Source organism: Portunus trituberculatus, chromosome 21 (assembly GCF_017591435.1).
Source record: "Portunus trituberculatus isolate SZX2019 chromosome 21, ASM1759143v1, whole genome shotgun sequence".
Lineage (NCBI taxonomy): Eukaryota > Metazoa > Arthropoda > Malacostraca > Decapoda > Portunidae > Portunus > Portunus trituberculatus.
In genome coordinates this window covers 9,304,571-9,322,485 of record NC_059275.1, presented here as the reverse complement: position 1 = coordinate 9,322,485, position 17,915 = coordinate 9,304,571, and the positions used below count along the sequence as shown (strand labels likewise).

Below are 17,915 nucleotides of genomic sequence, written 5' to 3'. Positions count from 1 at the left end.
TATTCACAGTGTAATAACTCTTCAGTAATGGAAATTGTTTTGAATTATTTATTTATGGGTTTCTACTCATATTTTGTTTGATCTATTTATTTGTTTATTTATTTATATATTTATTAATTAATTTATTTCTTGATTTATTCATTTTTAGTCTGACCTTGAAGACCAATGGGAGCTTGGAGATGAACACAATTAAGTATGCATTACAGCAAGACTTCCTGTACACCAATTACTCTGGCCATCCATACACAGCACATCTCATCACCGGTGTTGACCTTGTGCAGAAAACTTTTCAGATTACAGTAAGGAAGCATTACAGTTTTGCTTAAAGAGATCAAGTAAAATTAAGTGTGCATCATTTCTATATTACATCTGAATCCAGCGAGATTTAAGAATGATAGGAAATCAAAGGAACTGCCTGTTGTACATATGTTAGGAAGGAAGGAAATTCTTCTCATTGTATAAAGTGCAAACACTGTACATTATCTATGAAAGCCAAGTTTCAGCTTATAAAAAAAAAAAGCAGTCTGTCTGTGGGAAGTTTGTGTGAATTTAAAGCACTAGCTCTTCGACAATTTTAGACAAAAAAAAAAAAATGCATTTCCTTTGTTAACAGTCTTAGCTGTACCAATAGTCTCAGTATCAGCTAGAAATAAAGTATGTATCAGTAACAGTGAAAAATGTGGCACTGGTACAGTCACTCTTGTTATTAACTTGTACTGATTTCTGTGGTATTTTAGATATAAGATGAGGAGAGAGAGAGAGAGAGAGAGAGAGAGAGAGAGAGAGAGAGAGAGAGAGAGAGAGAGAGAGAGAGGTGAGAGTGTAGATGGTGGAGATGGGTATGGGGCTATTAGAAGTGTAACAACAAGGAGGGAGTGGGGCTGGGGAGGTGGACATGGAGTGGCTTTGGGAATAATAGATGTGGCTTAATTGACACTTCACAACTTCTGGCCAGTGATATTGACCTGTTCAGATCCCTTGAGTTGACATGTCACTTTAGCTAAAGGTAAGGGTAGGAAGGCTGCTTCATCAAGTAGGAAGCTGCCTCTACATGCATTCTGATATTTGGTATTGTGAACATAAGTAGATAAACATTTTTTTTTTTTTTAAGTTGGAAACATGGAAAAAGGTGATGGATGTTCTAGTGGAGGTGCAGCAAGAGAGGGAAGATCAGTGGATTGTTTCCACCAGCAGCTATCCTGGACAGGAGACACCTCTTCTGACAAGTGTGGAGTTCCATCCCTCCCATCAGGTCATCACCATCACGTTTGACAACCTCCTCACCAACGACACAACCTATGACACAAACTTCCCAAGATGTAAGGAGGCATCGTTGTAGCTGTCTGTCAGATGGGATTACTTAAAACAATAATGTGGTAGGGAAAATTATGTTACGGTTCCCCCACCCTGCCGTCACCAAGTATTTTTATTTGTTTGTTAGCTACGTATAGTGTTCTTGTGAGTTAACAGATTGTAAATTAGTATGGCGGTAGCTACTGAGGTATATCAGAGTGTGATTGAGTGCGTGAAAGAGAGTGTTGAGGTGGGATTGGGTGAGTTTGTTGTGTGTGAGATGTGTGGCCATGACAGGAAGGTCGTTGACTTTTCTGAGTGTATGGTGTGTAGGCTCAAGAGCGAGAATTTAGTTCTTTCTCTTGAGCACCGAGAATTGCGAGAGGAAATGAGAAAGCTAAGTGAGGGGAAAAGTGCGAACGAGGTTCTCATCTTTGAGTTGAAGGAGGAGGGTAAGAGGCTTGGGGAGGCAGTGGAAAAAATTAGGCAGGAGTTCAGTGTTAGGCTGAAGGTTGGACCTTCTGAGGGCGACAGGGTGGCTTGGCCCTCTGTCGGGAAGAGCAGAGTGGGGAAGAGGGAGCAGGCGAGCCAGACTGGGAAAGATAGTAGTCAGGATGGGCAGAGATGGCAGGTTGCAAGGGGAAGGAAAGCAGAGGCAGTTAGGGAGAATAGGACTAAACCTGTTGAGTGTGAAAATAGGTTTGGTTTGTTGGAGGGGGAGGGGGAGAGTGAGAGTGGAGTGAATGAGGTGGTTGTGGTGAGTGAAAGGAGAGAGTAGTGGGTAGAGGAGAGGAGGAGGGTTGTGCCTAGCACACCTCAGGTGTGTGTGGTGGGTGACTCTCAGGTTAGGTACTTAGATAGCACTTTCTGTGGGAAAGACAGGGATAGGAGGACGAACGTGTGTATGCCTGGTGCAGGTGTGAAGGCAGTGAGTGAGGAGGTGCAGAAGAGAGTTGGGGGGATGGAGAGGGAGGGTGTTGTAGTTTTGCACGTAGGTGGGAACGATGTCAGAGCAGGTGGGTCGGAGGAGTTAGTGGCAAGATTTCGGGAAATGTTAGGCAAGATAAGGGAGAGTGGTAGGAGGTGTGTAGTGTCAGGAATCTTGCCTCGTGTGTATGTTAGCAGGAATGGTTGTCTAGGGCCATTGGTGTGAATGATCGGGTAAAAGGGATGTGTAAGGATGTGGGTGTCAGCTTTGTGGATGTATGGGATAGGTTCTATGGGCGAAGGGATTTGTATGCTAGGGATGGTGTGCATCTGAGTAGGAAGGGTGTGGATGTGCTGAGTGGATGTCTGGAGGGGAGTTGGGATGGAGTGTAGGGGTGAGGTAGCAAATGCATTCCAGAAGAAAGATGTTAGACATAAATTAGATAGGATAAACAGAGATAGTGAAAAGATTAGGAAAGATTTCCAGGTGCAAATAGGAGAGAATAAGATTAGGATTCCAAATAAGGAGACAGCATCTAGGAAGGTAGCAGGACTTAAATGTTTTTATGTAAATGCCAGGAGTCTTAGGAACAAGAAGGACGAGTTATCTAGTTATATAGTTGAGGAGGACTTAGATGTTGTATGTGTCACAGAGGCATGGGTAAATGAGGAAAAGTTTAGGAAAATAGGAAAGAATATGAAGTAGATGGATACATTATGTATTTACACCAGAGAATTGGTAGGATAGGTGGAGGAGTAGTTATTTATGTAAAAAATCCTTCATTTCCAGTCAGGTTAATGGTATTAAGGTAGATAACAGAGTAGAGTCCTTATGGCTGGATGTTAGAGTAAACAAAAGTAAGGTTATTAGAGTAGGAGCTTTTATAGACCACCTAACCAGTCAGCAGATGTAGACAACCTTATGGTAGATGAGATAAATAGGGGTGTACTAGTCAGACAATTATCTTAGGGATTTTAATCTTAAGTCAGTAAACTGGGAGAGGATGGTAGGAGATGCTAGTGAAAATAAGTTTATGGAAAGTTTTCAGGATAACTATTTAGTGCAGATGGTAGATAAACCTACTAGGGGGAGGAAGGTTTTAGACATAGTACTAACAAATATTGAGCATTGTTTAAAGGAAGTTGAGGTAGGAGAGACTTTAGCAAACAGTGACCATCATATAATTAGATTTATCATTAATTCCAGTAGGGATAATATAGTGAATAAGACTAGAGTCCCAAACTATCAGAAAGGCAATTATGGTAGGTTACGTCAGTTATTAGGAGAAGTAAACTGGGAAGATAGTTTTGGAAATAAAACTGCACAGGAGATGTGGGATATTTTTAAGGTTGTAGTAAAGGGTATAGTGATGCAGTGTATCCCTTACAAAGATATAAGGCAGAGAAACACGAAGCCATTATGGTGGACTCATGAGATAGGTAGACAGATCAGAGAGAAGAATAGGGCAGAAAAGTGGGGAAGATGTAGATTTGATTAGGTACAGACAGGTCAGGGATGATTTGAGTAAGGTTATAAAAAAAAAGTAAAAGGCAGGCAGAGATAAAACTAGCTAGAGCTGGGAGTAAAGATCCCAAAAAATTACATAGTTATTACAAGGTTAGTGATAAAAGAAATAAGGATAGGATTGGAGCACTCAGAAAAGATGGTGTAGTAGTGGATCAAAATGAAGACATAGTAGAATTATTGAATGAACAATTTTCTTCAGTATTTACTAGGAAAGAATAGGAAATCCTGTTACAAACAGTGCGACGAGTAGTTTAAGAGCTTTAGAAAATATTGATATAAAACCGGGAATTATTAGGAAATTTATTCTTGAACTAGACGATAGGAAAGCTAGTGGTCCTGATGAGCTACATGCCAGAGTACTTAGGGAGGGTGTAGACAGTATTTCTGAAGCACTTAAGTTAATCTTTGAAAGATCACTTAGGTTTGCTGAGATACCTCAGGACTGGAAGTTAGCTAATGTTACACCAATATTTAAAAAAGGTAGGAAGGATGATGCGAATAATTATAGACCGATCAGTTTAACTAGTATAGTATGTAAGATACTAGAGAAAATCATTAAGGGTAGTATTTGGGAGCATTTAAATGAGAATAGATTAATTAGAGATACCCAACATGGCTTTAGATCAGGGAGGTCCTGTCTTACAAATTTGCTCGATATCTTAGAATATGTATATTACCAAGGAGTTAGATGATGGAAATAGCATAGATGTTATATATCTAGATTTTAGCAAGGCATTTGATAAGGTACTGCATAGGAGGCTAGTGTACAAATTGAGACTACATGGGATAAGGGGTAGGTTAGTTGATTGGATTAGTGAATGGCTTTCTGATAGGAAACAGAGAGTAGTATTAAATGGGGCAATGTCTGAGTGGAAGGAAGTGGTTAGTGGGGTACCCCAAGGATCAGTGCTAGGACCTCTTCTTTTCTTGGTGTACATTAACGATTTAGATATAGGAATTAGTAGCAAAGTATCAAAGTTTGCAGATGATACTAAGATAGCATGTGCAGTACAGGGTGAAAAGGACAATTACAGAATACAACGAGACCTGGACAGGCTGATAGCATGGGCAGACAGGTGGCAGATGGAGTTTAATTCTAAAAGTGTCAGGTTATGCATTTAGGTAAAGACAACACAAACTTTAGCTATGAGATGGAGGGATGTTGGCTAGAGGCAGTAGAGGAGGAAAGGATTTAGGAGTAGTGATAGACAGGACTATGAAATTTTCAAAGCAATGTTTAGAAGCAAGAAATAGGGCAAATAGGATCCTGGGTTTTATAAATAGAAATGTTAGTTATAAAAGTAAGGAAGTGGTGCGTAGTTTATATAATTCCTATGTTAGGCCCCATTTAGAGTATTGCATACAGGCCTGGTCACCCCATTATAGGCAGGATATCAACATGTTAGAAGCAGTTCAGAGAAGAGCAACTAGGATGATACCAGCATTAAAGCGCCTGGAGTATAGAGATAGATTAAAGGAATTAAACATGTTTTCATTTGAGAGGAGATGTATAAGAGGGATATGATAGAGTTATTTAAAATGTTCTCAGATACAAACTACATAGATGTGAGATCTTTCTTTACCTTAGAGGAGGAAGTAGGACTAGAAATCATGGCAGGAAGATTAGAAAGCAAGGCTGCAGGTTAGATATAAGAAAATATTTCTTTAGTCATAGGGTGGTAGACTTCTGGAATGCATTGCCAGAGAGGGTTGTAACTAGCACTAGTTTGACAATGTTTGAAAACAGATTAGATAAGCACTTAAATTTATTAGATTTATAATTATGTATAGCGCTGCATGATAGTTTTTATAAGAAATTTACTATAGTTAAACAAGATATGATCCCCATGTATGGGGATCACAGATTGTAGAGGAATTTGCTGCAGGACTTAGCCCTGTTAATGGGCCAAATATTTAGAATTAGTATATAGTGTATTGTGTACTTGTAAGTGTATCTTTAAGTAGTGATGACGAGGTCGCTGTGCGATTGATACAGGATAACCTAGATGGGCCCTGGTGGCCCTTTGTTATCCTATTATTTATGTTATGTTATGTTATATTAGAATTATTGTGACCTTATTTATATTTATTGTTTTTTTAGTTACCCCAGATAGCTTTCTTTCAAGTGTCTCAAGATATTCTGAGTATTTGAAAACATTGACTGGTACTGTATATTTGTCCTTTACACACACATTCATGGTAATCAGCAGGCAATCATGAATACACATGCACGCACGCACTCATACACTCACTCACTCACACACACATTCACAGTAACCAGCAGGCAATCGTGAATACACCCCACATTATGATTATTATCACTCACTCACTCACTCATATATAATAAAATTCCTCTCTCTTTTTCTCTCTTCTCTCTCTCTCTCTCTCTCTCTCTCTCTCTCTCTCTCTCTCTCTCTCTCTCTCTCTCTCTCTCTCTCTCTCTCTCTCTCTCTCTCTCTCTCTCTCTCTCTCTCTCTCTCTCTCTCTTTTTTTTTTTTATATCTATTCTCTCTCTCTCTCTCTCTCTCTCTCTCTCTCTCTCTCTCTCTCTCTCTCTCTCTCTCTCTCTCTCTCTCTCTCTCTCTCTCTCTCTCTCTCTCTCTTTTTATATACCATGTGGGCTTTTCACGGGAATTTCTGAGCTAAAGGGGATACTTTTTGGGTACCTCCTATTTCAAAGACCTGCTAGGAAACCATTGAAATGAGGAAGAATACACTCAGACCGTGGACAGGATTGAAATGTGCTTGAGATCAGAAAAGCACGATGGTTCCACTGAAACAATCTCTCTCTCTCTCTCTCTCTCTCTCTCTCTCTCTCTCTCTCTCTCTCTCTCTCTCTCTCTCTCTCTCTCTCTCTCTCTCTCTCTCTCTCTCTCTCTCTCTCTCTCTCTCTCTCTTGAGACTTTACAAGAAAGTTATTCCAGCTGTAATATAAATTCCTTAGGAGTCTAGTTGTTGTTATGAAGTTTCTTGCCTGAATTTTCATGACACTTTCATTGAACCAGACATTGCTGAACAAGTGGTTGTTGAGGGTGGCTTGGAAGACCTTCGTAATGCCAGGTTCTCCATGAAACATTTACGGCCCAGCTGGCTGAGTGATGGCCAGCAACTGCAACAGCAAGACCAAGAACAACCATCATGGGTACTGGATGCAAACTTTTATTTCCGTCTCAACAACTCTCGTCTCCTTACATCTTGTTTTGACTGGAGACCAGAAATCAAGGAGGAAATTTTGGTAAGGAGTTTCATCACTTGATATGATAGTCTTATTTATAGATTTTTGTAAAATTTTAACCTTATGTGTACACACACACACACACATTGAAGATCGGTCTATGAGCTCTGAGCTTGCTCCATAATAGGGAAGGCTAGGTGGGTGACCAGCAGACGACCGTGGTTGTGAGTTATACACACACACACAGACACACACACAGTGAAGGTAAATATAAACTGTAGCCTGCGTTTGAGCCATCAGCTGGTTTGTTTACGTCTGCGCAACATGGCGGCCGTGAACTCGAAAGAGGAATCAGACTTCACAGGGTTTCAAGGAATAATGGAGAAGAGCACTTATGTGAAGAAAATTCTGGAGTTAGAAGGTAAAATTGAAAAACTGTTTGAAAAGTATGAGGGCCTGGAAACGAGTTATGACAATGTAAAAGAGACTGTGCCGATATGAAGAAGGAAAATGCAGCACTGAAAGAGGAAGTTAAGCTAATTAAAGTGAATTGCGAAAAATGTGGAGAATCTCTAGGAAAAGTGATGGAGAAGCAGGCTGAATGGAAAAAAGTCAGGAAGTGGAAAGAAAGGAGGTAAATTACAAAGTTGCAAGTCTGGAAAAGGAAATCAAAGAGTCAGGGAGAAAACTTTGGGCCTTGCTGAAATTATAGATCAACAGATCATAGAAGAGAAGATAGCTGAGAAAGTGGTGAAGGTTATTAAGTCAAATGAGACATTGGTGAGGGAAACTGTAGACAAAAGAGATGTGTGGTGATATTTGGTGTGGAGGAGGATAAGACACCGAGTAAAATGGAGAGAGAGAAAAACATAAAAAAGGTGATAAATAATATCATTAATGTGGTGCAAGAGGAGGGAAAAGACCTAGTACAAGAAATAGAGGACTTCCATAGAATTGGAAAGTTCACAAGAGAAGGTATGAGGCCAATAAGAATCAAACTTAAGTCACAAAAGGATGTAGATGAATTGGTGGAGAAGTCATGGAGGCTAGCCCAGCAGGAAACAACAAGGAAGATTTGGTTGAGAAGAGATCTCGGTGAAAAGGAAAGAGAAATGTTAAATGAGTTGAGAAAGGAGGCTTTGAAAAAAAATGAAGAGAGGACAGAAGAAGAGAAGAAAGAGTTTTTCTGGAGAATCTTGGATATGAGACTGAGGAAGTGGTTCATAACCCAGAAAAGTACAGCAAGAAAGGACTAAAGAAACTTACATATGAGCGAAATGTAATGTATTCCAACATAAATGGAGTGATATCGGGGATTTTAGAACTCAACGATTACTTGAGGGACAAGAACCCAGATATTGTGGGTCTTACTGAAACAAAACTGAGAGAGGGAGAAGACCTGATGAAGGTTGGAGAAGGAAATATAACGTTTGGAAAAGAAATAGAGTAGGTAAGATGGGAGGAGGAGTGATGTTGCTGGTTAAAAAGATATAAAGGTGGATCAAGTGAAAAAGGTATGGGAAAGGCAGAAGTGCTAAAGATCAGAGCAGAAACTAATGAAGGAAAAAGAGGCACTACATAGTGGTGTACGTACCACCTAAGACAAATGCATGGTCAGTACAGGAATATGAAGAAATGATAAGTGATACAGGAACATGTCTGGAAGAAATGTTGGGTGGCTGTGAACGAACTATAATGATGGGAGATTTTAATTGTAAAGAGGTGTGTTGGGAGGACTGGTCAATGGAAGGATCAGAGACAACATGGGAAATACACTATTGACACTGGCAATGGAAAATGTGTTAACTCAGTGGGTCAAAGAAGATACTAGGTTTGGAGGAGAGGGAGCATCGTCAAGACTGGACTTGGTCTTTAGTACAGAGCCAATGGTCATTGAGGAGATGAGGGTGGAGTGCCCTTTAGCAAAGAGTGATCATGCAGTTTTGGAGTTCAAGGTGATAGACGAAGAGAAATCTAGAAGAAATGAAGAATATAAAGTGGGAAGATGGAATTATGCCAAGACAGATTTTGGAAACCTAAAGAAATTCTTTCAAGAGACAAATTGGATGAAATTCAAGAGTGCTAAGGAGCAAATGAAAAGTGGAAGGAATTTATAAAAATATACAAAGAAGGTGAGAAAAATTTGTACCAATAAGACAACATAGAGAAGTTGGAAAGCAGGACTGGTTTAACGATAGATGTGAAAAGGCTAGAACAAGAAAAGAGGATGCATGGAAGAGGTGGAGAAGGAAAAGACGGATTAAGCAGTGGGAAAGTTACAAAAGAGCAAGAAATGAATATGTGTTGATTAGAAGAGAAGAAAGAAAGAAACAAGAAAAGGATATAATTGATAAATGTAAAGACCAACCAAGGCTTTTTTACAGACATGTGAACAACAACATCAAAAATAGAGAAAGTATTGAAAGTTTAGAAGTAAATGGAGTATACAGTGAAGATCCCAGGAAATGGCAGAGGCTATGAATGGATGCTTTCGGAAGGTATTCACAAAGGAGACTGCTTTTGACAAACCACTGGTAATGGAACAGAAAGGGATTATGAAGGAGTTTCAAGTAACGGTGGAGGAGATCAAGAACATGATGGGGAGTTTAGAAGTGAGAAAAGCTGTGGGACCTGATGGGGTATCAGGATGGATTTTAAGAGAATGCAGGAGCAATTGGCAGAAAAAGTTTGTGAAGTAATTGATGCCTCATTAAGGGAAGGCGTAGTGCCCCAAGACTGGAAAAGAGCTAACATTGTCCCAATCTATAAATCAGGTAACAAGAGAGACCCATTGAACTATAGACCAGTGTCACTTACAAGTGTGGTAGCTAAGATGTGTGAGAGGGTGGTGAAGACTAGATGGACAGACTTCTTGGAGAAAAATGACATACTTTGTGAGTGTCAATTTGGTTTTAGGAAAGGGCGTTCATGCACGACAAACCTGATATGTTACTATTCGAGGGTGATAGATGTAATACAGGAAAGAGATGGTTGGGCTGATGGAATATATCTGGATTTAAAAAAGGCCTTTGATAAGGTACCACACCAGAGACTGATCTGGAAACTTGAAATGGTAGGAGGAGTGCATGGCAGTTTACTAAAATGGATGGAAGACTTTTGGTAGGAAGAGAAATGAGAACAATAATTAAGGACAGACCATCAGAATGGGGATTGGTGGAGAGTGGAGTTCCACAGGGATCAGTGTTGGCACCAGTAATGTTCGCAGTCTACATAAATGACATGGTGGATGGGGTGTCCAGTTATGTGAGCCTATTTGCAGACGATGCAAAATTGTTACGAAAAGTGAGATGTGACAAAGATTGCGAACTACTCCAGGAAGACTTGGACAGAATATGGAAATGGAGCTGTACATGGCAAATGGAGTTCAACACGACAAAATGCAAGAAAATAGAGTTTGGCAAGAGTGAAAGAAGAATCAGGAGTATGTACAAGATAGGAAATGAAGACATAAAACCAGTCATGAAGAAAAAGACCTTGGGGTGACAATTACCAATGACCTATCGCCAGAGAGACATATAAACAAAATAATTGGAGAAGTATTGAACTTATTGAGGAACATAAGAGTGGCGTTCGTATATCTAGATGAAGAAATGATGAAGAAAATAATTACTGCAATGATAAGACCGAGGCTTGAATATGCAACAATACAGTGGGCTCCGAACTTAAAGAAACACATAAGGAAACTAGAGAAAGTACAGAGGGCTGCAACGAAAATGGTGCCTGACTTAAGAGATTTGACTTATGAAGACAGACTGAAAAGAATGCAACTTCCAACCCTGGAAAACAGAAGAGAAAGGGGAGACCTGATAGCAATATACAGAGTGATGATTGGCATGGAAAAATGGATAGGGAAGATCTGTGTATGTGGAATGGAAGAATGTCGAGAGGGCATGGGAAAAACTAAAATGGCCACTTATAGGAGAGATGTGAAAAATATAGCTTCCCTCATAGAAGGGTGGAAGCATGGAATAGTTTAGACATGGAAGTGGTCAACGCAAGGAATATTCATGATTTTAAGAAAAAGCTGGACATTAATAGATATGGAGACGGGACAACACGAGCATAGCTCTTTTCCCGTATGTTACAATTAGGTAAATACAATTAGGTACACACACACACACACACACACACACACACACACACACACACACACTGTAACTGAAGTGAGAGAGAAGAATGAGGAAAGAACCGAGGAGGAAAAGACCAAGTATTTTTGGAGGATGAGAAATGGGAGGCTGAAGAAGTGGTGGATAAAATAGACAGAATAGACAGTACACTGACTGAAACATGGAAGAAAGAGATTAGGAATGGAATTCAAGTGACACACAAATATAGATGGATTTCTGTCTAAAAGGCTAGAATGTATGGATTACCTAAGAAACAGTGAACCGGACATAATGTGTGTGGTGGAAACAAAGTTAAGGCCCGAATTAAAGCTAGACTGGTTTGTTGTAAAACACTACAAAGTATGGAGAAATGATAGAAAGAATAAAGGAGGTGGTGGTATAATGGTTTTTACTAAGAAAGATCTGATAGTGAAGGAGGTGAACTTTAGTAAGGGAAATGAGAAAGTGATAAGTATGCTTATAACAGATGGTAAGAGGGACATTAATATTATAACAGTATACATACCACCCAGAACCAGTGATTGGAACTATGAACAGTACAAATGGTGATGAGAAATACTCTAGACAGAATGAAACAAGAACTCATCAGAAAGGATAGAGTGATGATAGTCGGGGACTTTAATTGTAAAGAAATAGTGTGGGAAGACTACGAAGTGGTGAACGGTGGTGAGTGGGCAGAGGAATTGTTAAAGGTAGCAACAAATAACTTGATGACACAGTGGGTGAGATCACCAACAAGGTGCAGGGACAAGATGTTGCAGCAAGGTTGGATTTGGTATTTACCAGGGCATCTCTAAAAGAGGAAATTGAACATAAATGTCCCTTGGGGAAAAGCGACCATGATGTCCTAAGATTTGAGCTGGATACGGAATTAAGCACAGAAAAGAGTGTGGAGTACAGGGAGGAAAAATTGAATTATGTCAGGGCAAATTATAACCATATAAGAGAGTTCTTTAATGAAATTGACTGGTCTGTGGTATACCAGGAAAGGGATATGCAATTGAAATATGATAAATTTATGGATTTGTATAACTCTGCTGTGAAGATGTTTGTGCCATATCACAGAAGGAGGACTTTAAATAATAAGCAGTGGTTTAATAGAAATTGTGAAGAAGCAAAAAAGAACAAAGAAAAGGCATGGAAGAAACTTAAGAAAAACAGTGAAGTATTATCAAGAGAAGTCTACAAAACAGCAAGGAATAGATATGTTGAAGTAAGGAGAACAGCACAAAAGGAATATGAACAGAGAGTGGTGAAAAACTGTGATATTGACCCTAAAATGTTTTACAAATTCATAAATGGAAAACTAAATAAAAAGGAGGCAATAGAAAAAGTAAAAGTTGGGGAAGAAGTATATGAGGATGCTAGAGATATAGCTGAAATATTGAACGACAACTTTTGCAAAGGAGGAGCATTTTACAGGAGAAAGGTCTATGGAAATAAAGCAAATGCAGGACATCATGGTTACTAAAGAAGATATAAGGAAAATTATAAGTAACTTGGATATTAATAAATCAATGGAGCCTGATGGCATATCTGGGAGATTGCTGAAAGAATGTAAAGATCAATTGTTGAACCCCATATTTGATATTGTGGAAACCTCCATACGAACAGGAATAGTCCCGAAAGAGTGGAAAAGAGCTGACATTGTGCCTATATATAAGAATGGTAGTAGAATGGAACCGCTAAATTATAGACCAGTATCGTTGACTAGTATATTGTGCAAGGTATGTGAAGAAGTAATTAAAGCTAAGTGGAGTGAGTATCTAGAAAGTGAAAACATTCTGAGTGAAAGGCAGTTTGGTTTCAGAAAAGGAAGATCGTGCATATCCAATTTATTATGTTTTTATTCAAGAGTGACTGACATACTACAACATAGAGAGGGATGGGTGGATGCTATCTACCTGGACTTGAGAAAGGCCTTTGATAAAGTACCACACAATAGACTGATGTGGAAACTAAAGAAGATTGGAGGAGTAAATGATAAACTAGCAAAATGGATGGAAAATTACTTAGTGGGAAGAGAAATGAGAACAGTGGTGAGAGGAAAGAAGTCAGAGTGGAAAAAGGTAACCAGTGGAGTTCCACAAGGGTCAGTGCTTGGTCCCATCATGTTTTTGATTTATGTTAATGATATGCCAGTAGGAATTGACAGTTACATGAATATGTTTGCGGACGATACTAAAATTATGAGGAGAGTAAAGAATGTGGAAGATTGTAACAAGTTACAGGAAGATCTTGATAAAATATATGAGTGGAGTAAAGAGTGGCAGATGGAATTTAATATAAACAAGAGCCATGTTATGAAAATGGGAAGAAGTAGATACAGACCAAACAGGGATTACAGGCTGGATGATGAGAAAATTGAAGAGACCAATGAGGAGAAAGACTTAGGAGTAACCGTGCAAAACACTTTGTCACCGGAGAAACACATTAACAAGATATTTAGGAAAACATATAACATGCTTCAAAATATTGGTTTTGCATTCCACTACCTAGATGAAGGAATGATGAAGAAGATACTATGCATTTTAATAAGACCCCAGTTAGAATATGCAGCTTGTGTCTGGTCACCGCACATGAAGAAAAATGTGAAGAAGGTGGAAAGGGTACAGAGGCTGGCAACAAGGATGGTACCAGGATTCAAAGAGTTAGACTATGAGGAAAGACTGAGGGCTTACCACATTAGAAGAGAGAAGAACAAGGGGAGACATGATAACTATGTATAAATTGGTGAACAAGATTGACATATTGGACAGAGAATTGATAAAGGTGACCACAAGTAATCATCTCTGAGGACATGGAAAAAAACTAATAAAAGTCATCTGTCTAAATGACGTGAGAAAGTACAGTTTCTCGCATCGTAGCATTGATAAGTGGAATAAACTGAGCAGTGATGTCATTGACGCAGTGTGTGTCAATCAGATGAAAGAGAGATATGACAGGAGTGGACAAGGAGACAGGACACAGGGAGCTTAGCTCAGGCCCTGTAATACACAAATAGGTAAATACACACACACATCATAATTGCCAGTTTTGTTATAACAAATTCCATGTCTGTGTGTGTAGTTACCTAGTTGTATTTACCTAGTTGTATTGTACAGGGTTCGAGCAGGGCTCATAGTGTCCTGTCTCCATATCTCCATTTATCTAGTTTTTCTTTAAAGTTATGTACACTATGTGCTGTAACAATTCCATTATCCAATGCATTCCATTTTTCCAACGTTCTGTGTGGAAAATGTATTTTCCAATATCCTTCACACACTGCCTTATCCTGATCTTTTTTTCATATCCTCTTGTTCTTCCATCTTCTTCCGTCAATAGCACCAAGTCTTCTTTGTCTATTTTTTCAATATTATTTACTATCTTATACATTGTTATTAGATCCTCCCATTCTCCTCTATCTTGTAAGGTTGGCAGTTCCATATTTCCTTCAGTCGTTCTTCATATGTGAGGTCTTTTAATTCCGGCACCATCTTAGTAGCAATCTTCTGTATCCTTTCTAATTTTCTTATATCCTTTTTAGAGCTCGGAGACCATACCACTGCTGCATATTCCAGTCTTGGGTGTATCATGCTTGTGATGATTTTTTTCATCATATCTTTATCCTTGTAATGAAATGGCACTCTTATATTAGTCAACATCTTATATGATAATCCAAATATCTTGTGTATGTGTTTATCAGGGCTCAGATTTTCTTAAATGATCACTCCAAGATCTTTTTCCTCTTTAGTCTTCATTATTTGCTCCTCCCATCAAATAGTTCCATGCTGGTCTTCTCTTACTGTTTCCTAGTTCCATTATATGGTATTTCTTGGTATTAAACTCCAATTTCCACTTCTTGCTCCATTCATAGATCTTGTTTAAATCTTCCTGTAACAGCAGACAGGCCTCTCTGGTTTTGATAACTCTTAGCAACTTGGCATCATCAGCGAATAAATTTACATAACTGTTTATCCCAATGTGAAGGTTGTTTACATAAACTTGAAACATAATCGGGGCTAACCAGAGTTGGAATGATTTAAATAAAATAATTTAAATTAAGTTATTTAAATATTTAAATCAGAGTAAAAAAATCTTGATATAAATCAAAATACCCATGCTATGTTAAATAATTAAATATATTAACACACTATATAAAAAGTAGTGATTGCATTAAGGTGGAAATTCGTTAATTTGGTCAAAAAAATTGAAAAATTGGAAACTTGGTACTTGGGTTCGTCTCTGGAGAGAGAAGCCATGGCCGAAGTTGCCAGGCACATAACGCACTGCTTACCTGGTAATGGCGGGTTTAAAGGGCCGGCCCTTTCAATACCCAAGCGTGCATACGCCACTTTTTCTTCTAGTCTTTGTTTTGCTTGTATTTATTTATTTTTTTGAGCTGTTTTATTTATTTTTGCATGATGTACGATAGTTTAGTATCAGGCAGTGAGGGTGAGGAAGACGCTACTCCCTCAGTACCAATCGATACAGCCTTAGGGAGTGCGCGTGCGTGCAGCCTACCTGTTGATCGTATTTTACACGTGTTGGGTTCCCAAATTGTGACAATGCCACGTGTAAGGCCATGATGTAACATGGCCTGAAACTATCTAAACAGCCACTACCAGCCTCCAAGCAGTTGTCAAGGGATTATGTAATTACATATCTGAGTTTGGTACATATTGGAGTGAGTTATTTATTTATTTATTTTTATACCATGTGGGCTTTTCACGGGAATTTATGGGCTAAAGGGGATACTTTTTAGGGTACCTCCTATCTTAAAGCCCACCTGCTAGGAAACCGTTGCCCCGAGTGAGGAAGCGAGTTATGTGGGGGTTTTGAAGATGTTCACAGAAAAATGCGTTTTTCTCGACTTTCAGTTTTTCAGCATATACTGTTGAATAACTTTTTCAGTAATTGGTCAATTTCAAAAATTTTTGCAGCAAAATGATCAACAACCTCATCTTAACAAATGCTAGCATGATAATGCATGAACTCACTCAAATAAATTTACAACAGGCTTATAAACTCAAATTTTTGATGAAAAAAAAAGGTAACAATTTGGCGTGTAATGAAATTGTTATAACATAGGTTATGTGTATGCCAATGCTAACATTTATTTGTTGTTATGTATATTATATGTGGTTAAGAGGAAATTGCCACACTGTTATTAGTTTTGATTTTATAATGGTATTTTGAATTATTTTCTTATCGCCGAAAAAATATTTATTGCAAAAAATCTACGCCACATTTGTGTACCAAATTAACACTGAAGACGTACACCATAAACGTACACCTTGTGTATAAATATTATTGAATTCGGTGAAAAAATAGCAATGGGAGAGCCAAAAAACCGATATTGATATCGAGTCATCGAATTACCACCTTAAAAGGAAAATGGGATGAACCACTTATACTGGTCCTGGACCTGTACTGTTCCTGTACAAATCAGGGTACACTCAGACACCAGTGAATTATTGCCATGCTTTCTCTTACAAAGCAATGTTGAAAGCATATCAAAGAGAAAATAAGATCTTTATACAATTACCAGATAAAAAGAATATATTGTTTTTCAGTTAACATTAACATAATTTTAATTAATCTATAAATACTTTTCTAGAATGTGGTCCAAATGAAATTACCAAGTCTGCCAATAAATACACAAGTTGGCAACTTTTCACCATTGCTGTGTATGGGATTTCTTTCATATTTTCTCATTGAAATTCCTATGTGTTTTCTGTACTTAAAACAAAGTGTAAATAATTTCACATATGAATCAACTATAAATTAATGGACTAATGTGGTATAATGATGCTTTTGAAGTTTTGAAATTAGAAATTCTTTTTAACTTGGGTAATCTGTAAAAGCAGCTTTAAACTATGCTTCCATAATAACATAAAGTGTTTAATACAAAATGCCATCACAGTATGAAAAAAAAATAACTTGGACATCGTGAAGCGATTCAAGTAAAAAAAATCATTTAAATAAAAAAAATTGATTTAAATAAAAAAAATCCAATTTGAATTTTTAAAAAATAAATTTTTTTGATTTTTTTGAAAAAAATCATGATTTTTTTCAACCCTGGGGCTAACACTGACCCTTGTGGCACTCCACTAGTTACTTTACCGCAAGATGAGTATGTAGCTCTAATCGGTATACTGAAACCTGTGAGTCAATAAGCAGATGGTAGCAGCAATGAGATGTGCTTTGTGTTTGATGAGAAAGAAATTTGGTATATATATATATATATATATATATATATATATATATATATATATATATATATATATATATATATATATATATATATATATATATATATATATACATAGTGAATATGAATTGTTTTCATTAACAGAATGAAGTTGGTGAGTTCATCGGTGCTTCACATGATTTACGAAGAAGTGCAGAGGAATGGCTTCAAGCAGCACTTAAAAAGCTGGGAGAAGAATGCCATGCCAGGGCAAAACCAGTGGTGGCAGACTTGGTGCAACATACCAAGCCCATCATCGTTGACTTCAAGTAAGTGTCATTATTTTGTGAAACGAGGATTTCTTGTCAACTATAAAGTGGGAAGACATTAGGGAGACAAAGTAAAAAAAATATTGATGAGCAAGAGAGAGAGAGAGAGAGAGAGGCAGGCACATAAGATGCACCTCAATTTGGAGAGCCATTGAATAGTAAATATATAAATAAGCATGTTTAATCTCTAAATATGAAGTGTAGGGTTTTACTTGACATTTGAAGCCATCTCTTACCTATTCAAATCCTTATTACATCCCAATATTTAACACTGAAGGGTTTACATCGTTACATTTGTGCTGTTGCATACAAAGTCGCAACACAGAGGGATGATTAATTGACC

General features: G+C 38.0%; 1 protein-coding gene across 1 annotated transcript in view; it reads left to right on the top strand.

Annotated features, from left to right (window-relative positions):
• LOC123507001 overlaps positions 1-17,915 on the top strand; it is a 118,705-nt gene that overhangs the window by 69,854 nt on the left and 30,936 nt on the right. Inside the window, exons 59-62 of the mRNA XM_045259497.1 lie at positions 149-299; positions 1,112-1,319; positions 6,754-6,983; positions 17,409-17,572. Of these exons, the coding sequence (XP_045115432.1) occupies positions 149-299; positions 1,112-1,319; positions 6,754-6,983; positions 17,409-17,572 (753 nt within the window). The remainder of the gene's footprint in view (positions 1-148; positions 300-1,111; positions 1,320-6,753; positions 6,984-17,408; positions 17,573-17,915) is intronic.